The 13,643-nt window shown below is 22.9% G+C and overlaps 7 protein-coding genes across 7 annotated transcripts; 6 read left to right on the top strand and 1 right to left on the bottom strand.

Moving 5' to 3' along the window:
- Positions 1-342: 342 nt before the first annotated feature.
- On the top strand, positions 343-2,826 carry PVVCY_1406280 (dipeptidyl aminopeptidase 2, putative; the record flags this gene model as incomplete). Its single annotated transcript, XM_037634916.1, has 8 exons — positions 343-423; positions 553-661; positions 753-924; positions 1,015-1,070; positions 1,230-1,283; positions 1,391-1,607; positions 1,760-1,869; positions 1,952-2,826. 8 exons carry the CDS (start codon positions 343-345, stop codon positions 2,824-2,826), a joined length of 1,674 nt encoding a protein of 557 aa, XP_037490954.1.
- A 720-nt stretch (positions 2,827-3,546) lies between these two features.
- Positions 3,547-4,191, top strand: PVVCY_1406290 (nucleolar rRNA processing protein, putative; the record flags this gene model as incomplete). Its single annotated transcript, XM_008624405.1, has 1 exon — positions 3,547-4,191. The coding sequence occupies one exon, from the start codon at positions 3,547-3,549 to the stop codon at positions 4,189-4,191; it is 645 nt and encodes a 214-aa protein (XP_008622627.1).
- A 415-nt stretch (positions 4,192-4,606) lies between these two features.
- PVVCY_1406300 (conserved Plasmodium protein, unknown function) lies at positions 4,607-5,185 on the top strand (the record flags this gene model as incomplete). Its single annotated transcript, XM_008624404.1, has 1 exon — positions 4,607-5,185. One exon carries the CDS (start codon positions 4,607-4,609, stop codon positions 5,183-5,185), a length of 579 nt encoding a protein of 192 aa, XP_008622626.1.
- A 510-nt stretch (positions 5,186-5,695) lies between these two features.
- On the top strand, positions 5,696-6,745 carry PVVCY_1406310 (methyltransferase, putative; the record flags this gene model as incomplete). The annotated part of the gene is made up of 1 exon (XM_008624403.1): positions 5,696-6,745. The coding sequence occupies one exon, from the start codon at positions 5,696-5,698 to the stop codon at positions 6,743-6,745; it is 1,050 nt and encodes a 349-aa protein (XP_008622625.1).
- Positions 6,746-7,950: 1,205 nt separating this feature from the next.
- On the top strand, positions 7,951-9,102 carry PVVCY_1406320 (pre-mRNA-splicing factor RBM22, putative; the record flags this gene model as incomplete). Its single annotated transcript, XM_008624402.1, has 1 exon — positions 7,951-9,102. The coding sequence occupies one exon, from the start codon at positions 7,951-7,953 to the stop codon at positions 9,100-9,102; it is 1,152 nt and encodes a 383-aa protein (XP_008622624.1).
- Positions 9,103-9,914: 812 nt separating this feature from the next.
- PVVCY_1406330 (conserved Plasmodium protein, unknown function) lies at positions 9,915-10,337 on the bottom strand (the record flags this gene model as incomplete). Its single annotated transcript, XM_008624401.2, has 1 exon — positions 9,915-10,337. The coding sequence occupies one exon, from the start codon at positions 10,335-10,337 to the stop codon at positions 9,915-9,917; it is 423 nt and encodes a 140-aa protein (XP_008622623.2).
- Positions 10,338-11,862: 1,525 nt separating this feature from the next.
- Positions 11,863-12,735, top strand: PVVCY_1406340 (conserved Plasmodium protein, unknown function; the record flags this gene model as incomplete). Its single annotated transcript, XM_008624400.1, has 1 exon — positions 11,863-12,735. The coding sequence occupies one exon, from the start codon at positions 11,863-11,865 to the stop codon at positions 12,733-12,735; it is 873 nt and encodes a 290-aa protein (XP_008622622.1).
- Between the last annotated feature and the right edge of the window lie 908 nt (positions 12,736-13,643).

Raw genomic sequence — 13,643 nt, forward strand, 5'->3', positions numbered from 1 at the left:
AAGGATATATATATAAAGTTTACATAAATTCAAATTTTCTACCAAACTTATTTAAGTGTAATAATGAACATAATATAGTATGTATAATGTTTTATATTTATAAATTAAATGTCTAAGTTATTAAAATGTAACTTACATTTTTTTTCACTTATTTAATTTGAAAAAAAAAAAAAAGATTGCACACACATATAAAATATTTATTTGTTTATATCCGACTATTGTGTCGATATTTCGTAGTATATAAAATGTATTTTAGTTAAACAGTGGTATCAATTATATTTTTATTGATTTATTATAATTTAAAAATTTTTTATTTTTCTCTTTTTGGTTGTTAAACATAATATGAAATATGTTTTATTTTTTTTCCTCAATGTATTTTTGATTGGTCTTGCAAAAGGGGATTTACCTATTCATGCCCTCATGGTATTCCAACATTGCGTCTTATAAAATAAAAAATAGTTCTACATATTAATAATTAAAAAATAATATATGTCTAATTATTATTAAATTGTTATAATGAGGTATATACATGTTTATACATTTATTTTTAAGAGTGATGTTGCAGGGGTATGGGAAATAAAAGAGGCAGAGAAAGTTAGTGAAACTTCGGATAAATGTGGGGGTAGTATTCCCAATACAAATTCAGAAAACTTAAGACCTGGTTAATAAAAAAAATGAAAGAAAATTTTTCAAACCTTCTCTTGTCTATATGTGTCTATAAATTTTTGTTTATTTTTTTTCACCTATTATAGAATTGAATGATTATGAAAAATATTTACAAAAAAATTATGGTGAATTAAAAAACTTTAAAATTGATTTAACTCTTGAAAGAATTAAACTTTTTAATGATGACAGTACTCGTGGTAATTGGACTTATCTTGCTGTCAGAGATGTGGGTCATAACAATTCGGTTGTAGGAAGTTGGTAAGGCAGAAAAGAAGGAAGTTAATCTATTACTTAAACAGATAAGAAGCTTTATCTAGCTTTTTCATTATTTTATTTTACTTTTTTAAGGACAATGGTTTATGATGAGGGTTTTGAAATTCGATTGAGGGGGAAGAGATACTTTGGTATGTGTCAATAAGTCTGATTTAAAAATTGAAAAAAAAATAGGTTGACTATTTAAATATGTGATTATGCATGATGGCACATGCTTATGTAAATTTGGATAGTAGAAAGTATATATGCCAAAATTGTAATCACCATTTTTTATGTTCATTACTCTGCAGCATTTTTTAAGTATGACAAAAAAGTTAGTGAGGAATGTCCAAGTGCTCTGGAAAGTAAGAAAGAAACATTTTTCAACTTTTTCATTAATGTGAAATAGTTTGTGTATTATTTTATGAGTATTTCCCCATATTTTGACATTCTTTTTTTATGTTATCGGCAGATATTAACAAAATAAATACAGAGTGCTACAAAACAGATCCGACTAAAATAAGATTAGGATGGATATTATATGAAAGAAAGAAAAAAAATTACGAAAAAAAAATATATCAATGGGGTTGTTTTTATGCTGAAAAAATTGCAAAGATCCCTATCTCTTCCTTTGTTATAAATAATGTGAAAAAATATGTCAAACAAGATAAAAGTTTTGTAAAAAATGAGTAATGAAAATGGATATTATACAAAATTTATTCATAAAAATTAAAGTTTCACCATAATTGTCATATCTTATGCATTACTACAATTTTTATGTTGTTCTTTAAGCTTCTTTTTTTCTTATGCATACATGGGTAATGATGTTTTTCTTTTTTAGCGACGATACAGGTAGTGAGACAAACTTTTTTGTACTCATGCAAAGAGATAATTATAGTAAAATCCGGATGAATCACCCAGAATTGTTTAGCTCGACAAAGATAAGCTACAGTTAGTCATTTATTGCGTCTATTTTTTCGATTTTTTTCGATTTTTTTTTTCATTTTTTTTTCTTTCCCCACTTCTTAATCAGTTGACAAGCATGACGGGAAGGACGACCAAATATATGGATGCAGAAAAAGAGGATCTAAAAAAATGGAAATGGATTTGGTTTTGCCAAAAGAATTTAGTTGGGGAGATCCATATAATAACAATAATTTTGATGAAGTAGTAGAAGATCAAAAAGAATGTGGAATTTGTTATTTAATATCTAGTGTATATATATTAGAAAAAAGATATGAAATAATGCTATCAAAAAAGTATAAAAAAAATATTAAGATGAATAAATTATCTCATGAATGTATTATAAATTTATCTAAATATAATCAGGGATGTGATGGAGGTTTTCCATTTCTTGTTGGAAAAGAACTATATGAAAATGGAATATGCAGAGATAGAAAGTATGACCCTATAGATAGTGTTTCATCTAATATAGAAGCAGTTTCTAAAAATAATAAAACATATTATGCATCTGATTATAATTATATAGGTGGATGTTATGAATGTTCAAATGAATTTGATATGATGACTGAAATAATAAATAATGGGCCTATAGTAGTTGCAATTTATGCAACTCCATTATTATTAAAGGTATATAACTTAAGTGATAAAAATTTTATATTTACAAATATTAGTTGTGAAAACAAAATATGTGATGTACCAAATAAAGGATTTAATGGTTGGCAACAAACAAATCATGCTGTTGTTATAGTTGGATGGGGTGAACATATTAATGAAAATAATGAAGTAGTAAAATATTGGATAATTAGAAATACTTGGGGAAATAAATGGGGATATAAAGGTTATTTAAAATATCAAAGAGGAATAAATTTAAATGGTATTGAATCACAAGCAGTATATATCGATCCTGATTTTGTTAGAGGAAGTGGCAAAGAGTTACTTGCTTAATTTGTATTAAGCTACATTTTTAATGCTATTTTTTATGCTAAATAGGTATTTGCCATCTTTTTTTTTATCAATCATAAAGTTTTATAAACATGTTTGTTGTATTGCAGTTGTATAGGTATACTTATACATATAACAATACAAAATTAAAGTTAAATAAAATTTAAATAGGATATTCCAAATTAATAAGTTAATTATTTGTCATGTATATTTCATGACTATATTTTGTTCTATATAATTTAAAATTTTTTAATTTTTTTTATGTTTACTAATTAAATAATTAGAGGGGAAAATATGTTGCATTTTTTTTCCTATATATGCATATTATTTTTTATATAAAATTCTTCGGGTCAATAAAAAACGGTATACAATATTCACTTATAGGGTTTTAAAAAATATATAAAAAATGTATAAATAATGTATAAAAAATAATAAATATTGTAATGTATTTTTTTATTTTTTTTATTAATTTTTTTAAACTTAAAAAAGGGAGAAAATTACTATTATTCTAATTAAAATAGTAAAATAAAATAGTGAAATAGTGAATAAAATAGTGTTCGAAATATTGTAAGCAAATTACATACAAAATAACAAAAGGAAAGTTAATTGAAAAGGGACTGTTGCCTTTCCTTTTTGGCATTAATGAAGGATAGTATATATCAATTATTATATTGACCATATGGTAAAAGAATAGATATATTTTTAATTTGAAGCTAAGAAAAAATGTCGAGCCTTAAGAATATTATCCCTAAAAGGAATTACCGGGAAAGAGGACAAGCAAAGAATAGACTACATTTAGGGGAGTTGGAAAAGAAAGTAGATTATTCAAAAAGAAGAGAGATTTATAAAAAAAAACAAAAAATAGAAAATGTGTTGAAGGAAAAAATAATGAATAAAAATCCTGATGAATTTAATACAGGAATGGTTCATTCAAGAGTTAATGAAAAAGAAAATGTTTTAATTAAAGAAGAGATAGCTATACCTGAAAATGTAAAATTAAAAAACATACGAGATAAATTAAAAACAGAAGAGAATTATAATTATACTTTTTTAAAACAAATAAATAAAAAAATAAATAATTATCAAATGAATATTCCATTAAGATATGTATTTAATAATACTCATGAGTTTTATAATGACAATGATGAAAAATATGATTTAAAAACGGAAAATAATAAATTAAAAAAAAAAGGACAAGAATTTGAAAAAAAGTTTAAATCCTTATTAAATGCTAAAAAAAATGTACTTGAAAAAATCAGGAAAATTGAAAACTCATTTGTAAATACATACAAAGATATTGATGGTTATAAAATTTATTCTAAGAAGGGTGGAGTTCCCTATCGATTTGTTGCCCCACGGTTGCGTTAGGTAGGGAGAACCCAATTTTTATAATTTTGTTTTTCCATAATTGTGTTTTTTTTTATTTACATAACTTTTAAGAAAGGGAAAAGAAAATTGCACCTTTCTATTTTTACTTTATCTTTTTTTTTGTGACAATTTTTTTTGAATTAATATTTTTACAAAATCATTATTTATATTATTTGGCTAGGTCGCCATATTGCTTTGGTTTGTTTTGTTTTACTTTTTTTTTCTTATTTTTCTTCTTTTCTTATTACACAAATTTTTTAAAAAAGAAACAGAAGCCTGAAATGGCAAACCCATTTATAATACATCACAAAAGTGATGGAAATAAAATTATTTGATAAATTGTAAAAATGTATAAAACACATGTTTATATTCTATAGTCATATATTTAAGGCATTATTTTATTTGTATAATAATAATGAAGGTTATATACGAATTTAAAAATGAAAATTATGAACTCCTTTTTAGTGAGCAAAATATCGACAAAAATATTATTGAGGTGATTGATAAAAATTGTGATAAATGTAAGTATAATGAACTGGATCTTAACAAAGAAATAAACGTAGATTTGTTGAATTTCCAACAATATAACCTTTTGAATGGCAAAAAAAAAAAAAAAAAAGAAAATACAGAGGAAAACGATGCAGAAAAGGAAACCAAAATAAATGGTAGCATTACAAAAAATCTTTCCGATGATAATAACTATAAAGAAATTCTTTTGAAATGTAAGCAGTATTTTGAGGAAAATGGATATATAGTTGACAATGGAAATTTATATGGAGCTGAATATGTATTATATTTAACAGATAAAAAATATACACATTCAATATACATTGTTTATTTCATAAAAGAAAATGACATTTTAAGAGATTTGATTAAAATATTAAGAATTTCACATAGTATAAAAAAAAACGTTATCCTAATTTTGGAAAGAAAGACTGATATTTTTGACCTACATAATAATATTGTTTATGTAAAACTTTATTCATATAAATAAGATAGAAAATAAGTATATTAATTTTTGCATATACAATATTATATTGATTTATTTTTGTAGTGAAATGGAAAGGAAAAAATTTTAAAACATTTAATTATTGGTACCCGTCTTACATTTTTATTTGTTTTATTTGTTTTACTCGTTTTATTATTTTCCTATTTCTACTGTTGTTTTGATTTTTAATGCGCCCCCTTAGTAGCATAATTTGTTTATTATTATTAACTATATTTTTTGATTATTTATTTAAGGATATTTTATGTGACAATTATGTTGCAAATATTATTGCCGTTAATAAATTTAATAAAATATTTTATTTTTTAAAATGGTTAGCTAATATTATGAGAGAAAAAAATTATATGTATAAAAAGATATAATAGCTATATATAGCCAAAATTTTGTAGAAATACCTGAACAATGCAGAATATTATATAAATTTTCATAATTTTCACATGAATTTGTCATATAAATATATTTATTTTTTAATTTCTTCACATTGTTGTTTTATGTAATATGAGGCCTTTCTTCGATTCTGACATTGTCGTAAACTTTACTCTCTCTGAAGAAGTAATACAAAGAGAAAAAAAAATTATAGAAAATAATAAAAGAGCTATACACGAATTTCAGAAAGAAAAATTACTACAAGAAGGAAAAAAAAATTGGGATAAATTTTATAATCATTATAAAACAAATTTTTTTAAAGATAGAAAATGGATTAAAGTTGAGTTTGATCATATTTTTAAAGATGGGGAGTTACAAAATGATTCTAAGAATTGTGAAAAAGAAAAAAGGAAAACAATTTTAGAAATGGGATGTGGAGTAGGAAATACATTAATTCCGCTTTTGTTAGAATATGATAATTGTGATTTTATTGGAATAGACTTTTCCAAAAATGCGATAAATCTATTGAATGAAAAATGGGAAAAAATTGTTCATATAAATGAGACGTTAAAAAGTGAACAAATGAATGAGCCAAATATAAATCACTCATTATCTCTTAGAGACGTTGATAATGTTGAAAATGGTGAAGGCAATAATGTTTCAACAGAAAATGAAGACCAGGGAGAAGAGGAAAACTATTCATGCATATACGATTTAAAAGAGTATAAAAAATTGGGGAAGTTAATAAAAACATCAGTAGTAGATATAACATCAGATAGCGAAGTCTCAAGTGATTTGAATGAATTGGGACTTGTTGATGTTGTTTTACTTATATATGTTTTATCTTCTGTTTCACCAGAAAAAATGAAAAATGTAATTTTAAATTCATATAAATATTTAAAAAGTGGTGGTTATGTTTTATTAAGAGATTATGGATTATATGATTTAACACAAGTTCGGTTTGCTAATAAGAAAGAAAAAAAAATTTCAGATAATTTTTATGTTCGTGGTGATAAAACATTTGTTTATTTTTTCACGACAGAAGAACTTCGTAACTTGTTTTGTCATAATGATATGTTTGAAGAAGTTCAAAATAAATATATTACTCGGATTGTTAAAAATCGAAAAAGAAATTTAGAAATGAAAAGAATATGGGTGCAATCCATTTTTAGAAAAAAATAATTAAAGAGAAACAAAAATGGGTTACCCTCCTTATATTTTGTATATCCATTTATTTATTTATCTATCTATCAAATGTACAGTATATATCATACACAATGAATATAAATTATGTTTTATATAACTTTACAATGACCAGAATATCGAGTAAATAAATATTGAATTCATAATGAGTATAGAGGATAAGACGTGTATATCTCACCATTACATGTATGAATTAAAGTGGGCATACATATAAAGACAATTATTAGGGGAAGTATAATGATACAGTATAATATTTTAAATCATTTTTGTATGTTGTAATAAATAATGGTGGGAGTAAATAATTTTTTTTTTATTATTTACCTACAGACCAGATATGCATAAACAAAATTTAATATAATTATAATAAACCCCCATTTTTGAAATGGTTTGATTATTTTTATATTTATTTAATTTTGTTTATTTATATTTTTCTTTGCTTTAATTTGAATTAATTAAAATGTTATTTTGTTTTATTTATAATTTTTTTAATTTTGTATGGCATACATATATATATGTATTTGGCTTCAGTATATATACGGAGCTTTACTTTTTTGTTTGTTTTTTTTTTACAAATAAAATTAAAGATTAAATAAAAAGTTAATGCAATTTTAATAATTTAATAGGGACAAAAAAAATGGAAAAAAATAAAAAAATAAATAAAAGTACATATTTATGAATAAATTACAAAAGGTATAAATTTTTGTTCATCCCATTTTTACTCATTCAAATATTTCGTCAGCTTTAAAGTGATGAAAAAAAAAAAAAAAAAAAAAAAGGAAAATTCAAATGTATGTATTAAAATTTATTTGATATATTATATATTATTTTTTATGGGTTAGCTATTTCTTATATTTATAATTATGGATATATAGATATTTATGAATATATTGTAGAGAGAATATGAAAAATATTTGGCTTTGAAATTATGTGATTGAAAAGAAATATTTCCTATTTAAATTATTTTTATAACTTAAAAAAATATAAAATAGGGGTAAACATTTTGATCTTTTAAAATCACTATGAGAAAAAGTCACCCAATTTAATTATAAGTAGGAATATGATTGAAAAGTTTAAGTCAAATTTGTTTACTACTTTTAAACATTCATTGTAATAAATTTACATACATATATATATGAATATACTTTTGAAATAGCATGAGTTATTAAATAAACTTCGAGGAAACGATGGATAGATATGGACATAATGTAAGATCGGATGTAAAAAAACAAGGATATGAAAATTCTGATTTGCCAATATTATGTGAAACTTGTTTAGGAGAAAATCCTTATGTTAGAATAATAAGAGAAGAGAATGGAAAAGAATGTCAAATTTGTAAAAATGCATTTACTTTATTTCGATGGAAACCTGGTCATAATGCAAGATATAAACAAACAATAATATGTAATAAATGTGCAAAAGTAAAAAATGTATGTCAAACATGTTTATTTGATTTAGAATATAATTTACCTGTACAAGTCAGGGATAAATTCCTTGAAACAAGTATTACCTTGCCAGAAAATGAAACGAATAGAAATTTTTTTTTAGAACAGCTAGAAAAAAATATATCTACAGATACGTATGACAAAATTAATCATGGAAATATGGATTTATCAAAATTAAAAAGAAGAGATCCATATTTTAAAAGAAATATGGCAAGAGTGTGTAGTTTTTGGCGGAAAAATGCATGTAATCGTGGAGATGAATGTCCATATTTACATAAAGAAATTCATTTGAATAAATCACTAGCTAACCAAAGTATTAAAAGTAGATATACAGGTGAAAATGATGTATTAGCAGAAAGTATATTAAATAGATATAAAAATAAGAATAATGATGAAAAAAATATGGCTAATAAAATATGTATACAAGGTATTAGTGATTCAATAAGAGTTGAAAATGTTAAAGAATGTTTTAAAAAATTTGGAGAAATTAAATCATTTAAAATGATACCAAAAGATTCTAAAATTTTTATTTCATATGCTACATTAACAGCTGCAAAAAATGCAGCTGAAAAATATAAAGATGGTCTAGAATTAAATGGATGTAATTTAACAGTAACATTACAACAAGACAATATTAATAATAATATTTGGCCTTCTCCACCTTTTGGTCAATTTAATCCATACCCTCCTAATTTTAATCACAATAATAATAAATTTCCAAAAAATAAAAATTTTAAATCTCATAATCCTCCTCCCCCCAATTCTCAACCAAACATGATGACTACTGTACCCCCTATGTATTTTCCTTATAACAATCCTAACTTTAATTCAATACCGCCAAACGCAGTTCCATATGCGTCTATGCTCCCTTCTGAAGCAGAGCAGAGGAAGTAAATTAGGCAACAATGCTTGTCACTTGTTTGAAACGTGAACTTTTTCAAAATTGTATATGATTTTACTTTTTCAAAATTATATATGGTTTTTACTTTTTCAAATGTTTATACAATATTTCCCCCTTTTTTTTTGTTAAAACAACACAATTTGTGTCTTCAAATAATTTATTACTGAATATTTTAAAAAAAAAAAACGAGCTTCTTTTATGGCTTATTTATTGAAATTAGTTAAAATGCGAATGCTTATATGGTTGTTATCCATAATAATATTTGCACATTTGGGGTAAAGTACCAACTAATCTGCTCTTTTTTTTTGCACTAAATTAATTACGACATAATGGTTAGTCTACTTGATAATGATAAATATGTTTGTATATAGAATATTTCAAAGGTGATTTAAAAAAATGTTTATATATAACCTTTTTAGTTGTCTATAAATAGTTTATTATTTTTTATGATTTAAAAAATATTATGTTGGTATAACAGAAAAAAAATGAAGTTGAAATGTTAATTTTCATTAAAAACATAATAAGGAAAGAATTCATTGGTGCATTTTTTTGGGGGGTCTGGTGACCTTTTCTAAAAAAGGCAAAGTTACAAAAATAATTGCACACATTATTTTGTTAATGCCCCAAAATTCAAAAAAATGAATGAACACAAAATAGGTGAATAAAAGGGGTAGCAAAGGATAGAGGTGAAAAATAGTAAAAAATAATAAAAAAGTTAAAACAATAGAAACGAAAAAAATTGAAAAAAAAATAGGAAAAAAAAAATCGAAAAAAAATCAGGCTCTAGCCTTCTGGTTTATACCCTTTAAATAGTTGATACTTGTGAAAGTTTCTTTTTAAGCTGATCCATATAGATAACATAATTATTTATAATACCGGTAAATCTCCATAAGATTAGCCAAATACAAAAATTTGATAAGCCAATCCACCAATTTCTTTCATGCCTCCATTTGTACATTTTTAAATGATCTGGTGATACTCCTGATATTGGATCATTGTGATTATATAAATGCTTTAGTCCATATTTTAGTTTATAAGATTCAGTAATAAATAACATAAAATTTAAAATTAATATTAATGATACTATTCTTATTGGTGTGTCTCCAATTTGTTTTCTGCAAAATGTGAAACTGAAATTTACTAAAAATTTTATTTTAAGTAAGCATGATATAAGAAGAGCAATTCCTAATGGCGTTACAATTAAGTAGATTAACTTAACAAGGCTCATTTTGTTCACTAATATATTAAAATATATCAGAGAATGAAGGAAATAATTTATTATAGTACTTATTATATATAGAATATATAATTTGAAAGGTAATATATAAATTATAAAGACTACATTCTCTTTTTTTTCACTTTTTAAAATACAATATTTAAAAATTATTAATTTTTTTTGCTTTTTATTCAATAAATAAAATACTCTTATTATATTTGCACAAAAAATTTTATTTTTTATCTTGACATATTTTGCAAAGTACCTTCTATAAATACTTTTGTATTGTTATTTTTATTTATTTTATTATATTATATTTTGTTTTTAACTTTGATTTTATTATTTTTTTAAAAAAATTTAATATTTATTTTTTTATTTCAAAACATTATGGTAAGAACATGTTACATTCTTAAATTATATATAACTTGAACATTACGGTTTATATAAATAATATTTTCCTCCTATATAGAACAATTTAACCTCTTAGCAGTCGAAAATTTCTACTTTTTTTTTATACGCATATTTAAATCCATTATTATGCATACCCAATTAAATATTGGCATATTGGTTTGTCATAAGTATATATATATTTTTATTATTACGATGAGTTATGTTAAAGCATTTTTTTATTTTTTATAAAAGGTTTTAAGAATTAACATTTTAAAGAGTAGTAATAATGAGTGTTGTATGGGATTAAATAGGGAGGAAAATAAACTCATAAATGCCAATATAATTATACATATATATATATATATATATTATTTATTTTGTTTTAATTTGTTTTTTCATAATGTTATGTGTAGAATAAACGAACATGGATAATAGTAAAATAAGAGACACACATAGGTTTAAAAGGTTTGTGGAATATTTTGATAAATATATATTTAAAAGTATACGAATTTATTTAAATATATGATAAAGCTTATTTTGTGAGCATATTGTATCGCAATATTTTTTTTTTACAATTAGTAAATAGCTAACTAAAATACAGCTTTTATATGACATTGCAATATAAAATAGCAATTTTTAGAGTTTTTTTATTAACATTTTATTAAAAAAAAAAAAATGGTCATGTAAAAAAATATACTTTTTAATTGGCACACACCTGTGTGTGGTCATATATAGTCTTAATATTACTAGCTTTCTCTTAATATATTTATGGATATTTTTTGTGTGTATTATTTTTTTTTTTATATAAAATAAAATATTTGGTCATTTTAAAAATTATTTACTAATATTAAAAGTTTGTTTTTTTGGAAAACATATCTATATCATTGTCTATAAAATATATAATTTTGACGTTGGTTAATTTTGTTTTATTCTATTTTATTTTAAATTATTTGTTTGGCATGTTTTGATATATTTAATATATTTGGTCTTTTTTAATTTTCTTATTTGGTTGATTTCGCTATGTTTGACCCTAAAAATTGACAATTCATTGACATTTTTTTTTAAATTTTCGAATTGTTAAAAATTGAGAATATATTATTACTTTATCATTTTTATAAATATACACTTATATAATATTTTTTAAAAAATGCAAAAATTATCCGAGTTTTATACCTACTCTAAGGAAATGTCTACATCCGTTTTTAATATTAAAAAACAGGAAGAAATTAAACCCCCAAAAATTGAATTAAGTTGGAGAGATAAATTATATTTGGAATATGAAAACATAAAAGCCAAGACAGGGGAATATTTAAGTGATAAAAAAGGTTCTTGCAAAAATAAATTCAATGATATAAGTTCGTGTACTTATTTTAAATTTGACAATACGGAAGATGCGCATTCTCCATGGTATAAGAAATTATACTATGCAGCAAAAAATTATTTTTACAAATTGTTAGATTTAAGTAATCTGAATAAAGGATGGAAAAATGAAGGAGATGAAAAAGAAGATGAAATAGACAAAAATGAAAACAAAAAAGAAGAAACCAATGATACCCAAACAATTGAGAAGAAAATATCTAGAGAATTTGTAAGTTATGAAAATATCGATTTTAATAAAAAAAAACAAACAAACTTTGATGATGTAGTATCAAATAAGTATTCCCAAAAAGGGAAAAAAAGAAAAGAAAATGATGCACGTTATATTTCAGAAAGAAGTCAATCTGAATTAGTTAAGAGAAGTACATCAATGAATAGTGATTGTAGTATTGTCCAAATGAGAAGTAGTGGTGTTATATTTAATAATTCAAATACAAACAATGAAAAAGATAATATGAATAAAACATCCGATTTAATAAATGATGTAAATGAACATCATTTTAGTAATACAAATGAAACAGAAAAAATGGATATTAAAAATAGTACTTCAAATGAGGACTCAATAAAATCAGCTAACATTACAAATTCGACAAAATTTAATATTAAAAATACTTGGGAAAGAATAAGTGGATACATTTCATAGATCCATCGAAAGAGTTCAAAAAGTAGTATGTTTTGGAATAGAATTTGTAGAGATATAATTTGTAGAATTATATTTTTTTCTTTTTTCTTTGTGAAACTTGCCCATTTATTGTTACTACGTGTAGGCAATTTTGCCTTAAGTCCGTGTAATCCAGTTTAATTTTTTGGATGACACGTTTGTTTTGTTTAAACTTTTATTTTGTTACGATATTTTCCTTGTTTTTGTTTTTTTTTTCCATCTATGTTATCATCACTTTGTTTTCAAATTAAATATTTAACGTTTGCAAAAATTCAGTCTTAAAAATGGTAGTACTTATTTTGTTTAGTCTATTTTTAGACATAAAAATGTTTCTAATAGTTCATAGGAAAGTTTTATATGATATTGTATGATAATTTGATCATAATTAATTAAAGAATATTTAAAAAAAGAAAAAAATATTTTTGAGAAAAGTTTATTTATAAATAATATATATAATACATCAAAAGAATGGACATATGTGATATTTATGGGATCACAACACAATTGTATAATTTGGTTTACGCTTATAATATATATGTATAATAAATATAAAAAGGCCATAAATTAATAAGCATCATATAAAAAAATTATATTTTGTGGAATGCTGTCATATATATATACATTTTGGTTTGACGCAATCCATAATAGATATAAAAATAAGAATTTAATATTTTTGCATTGTATTAATATTTTTTTTTTTAATATGAAAATATTTTAATATATTAAAAATTAAAATTTATTTAAAATGCACAAAAAATAGTAGGAAATTAAAATTATTGATATAACATTATATATAAACGTGAATACAAATTAAAGGAGAAAAATATGTTTTGAAAATTAATGTAATAATGAAACATATCTATATACATATAATTTCCAGTGTTTGTCAA

The sequence above is a fragment of the Plasmodium vinckei genome (genome assembly GCF_900681995.1).
Source record: "Plasmodium vinckei vinckei genome assembly, chromosome: PVVCY_14".
NCBI classification, from domain to species: domain Eukaryota; phylum Apicomplexa; class Aconoidasida; order Haemosporida; family Plasmodiidae; genus Plasmodium; species Plasmodium vinckei.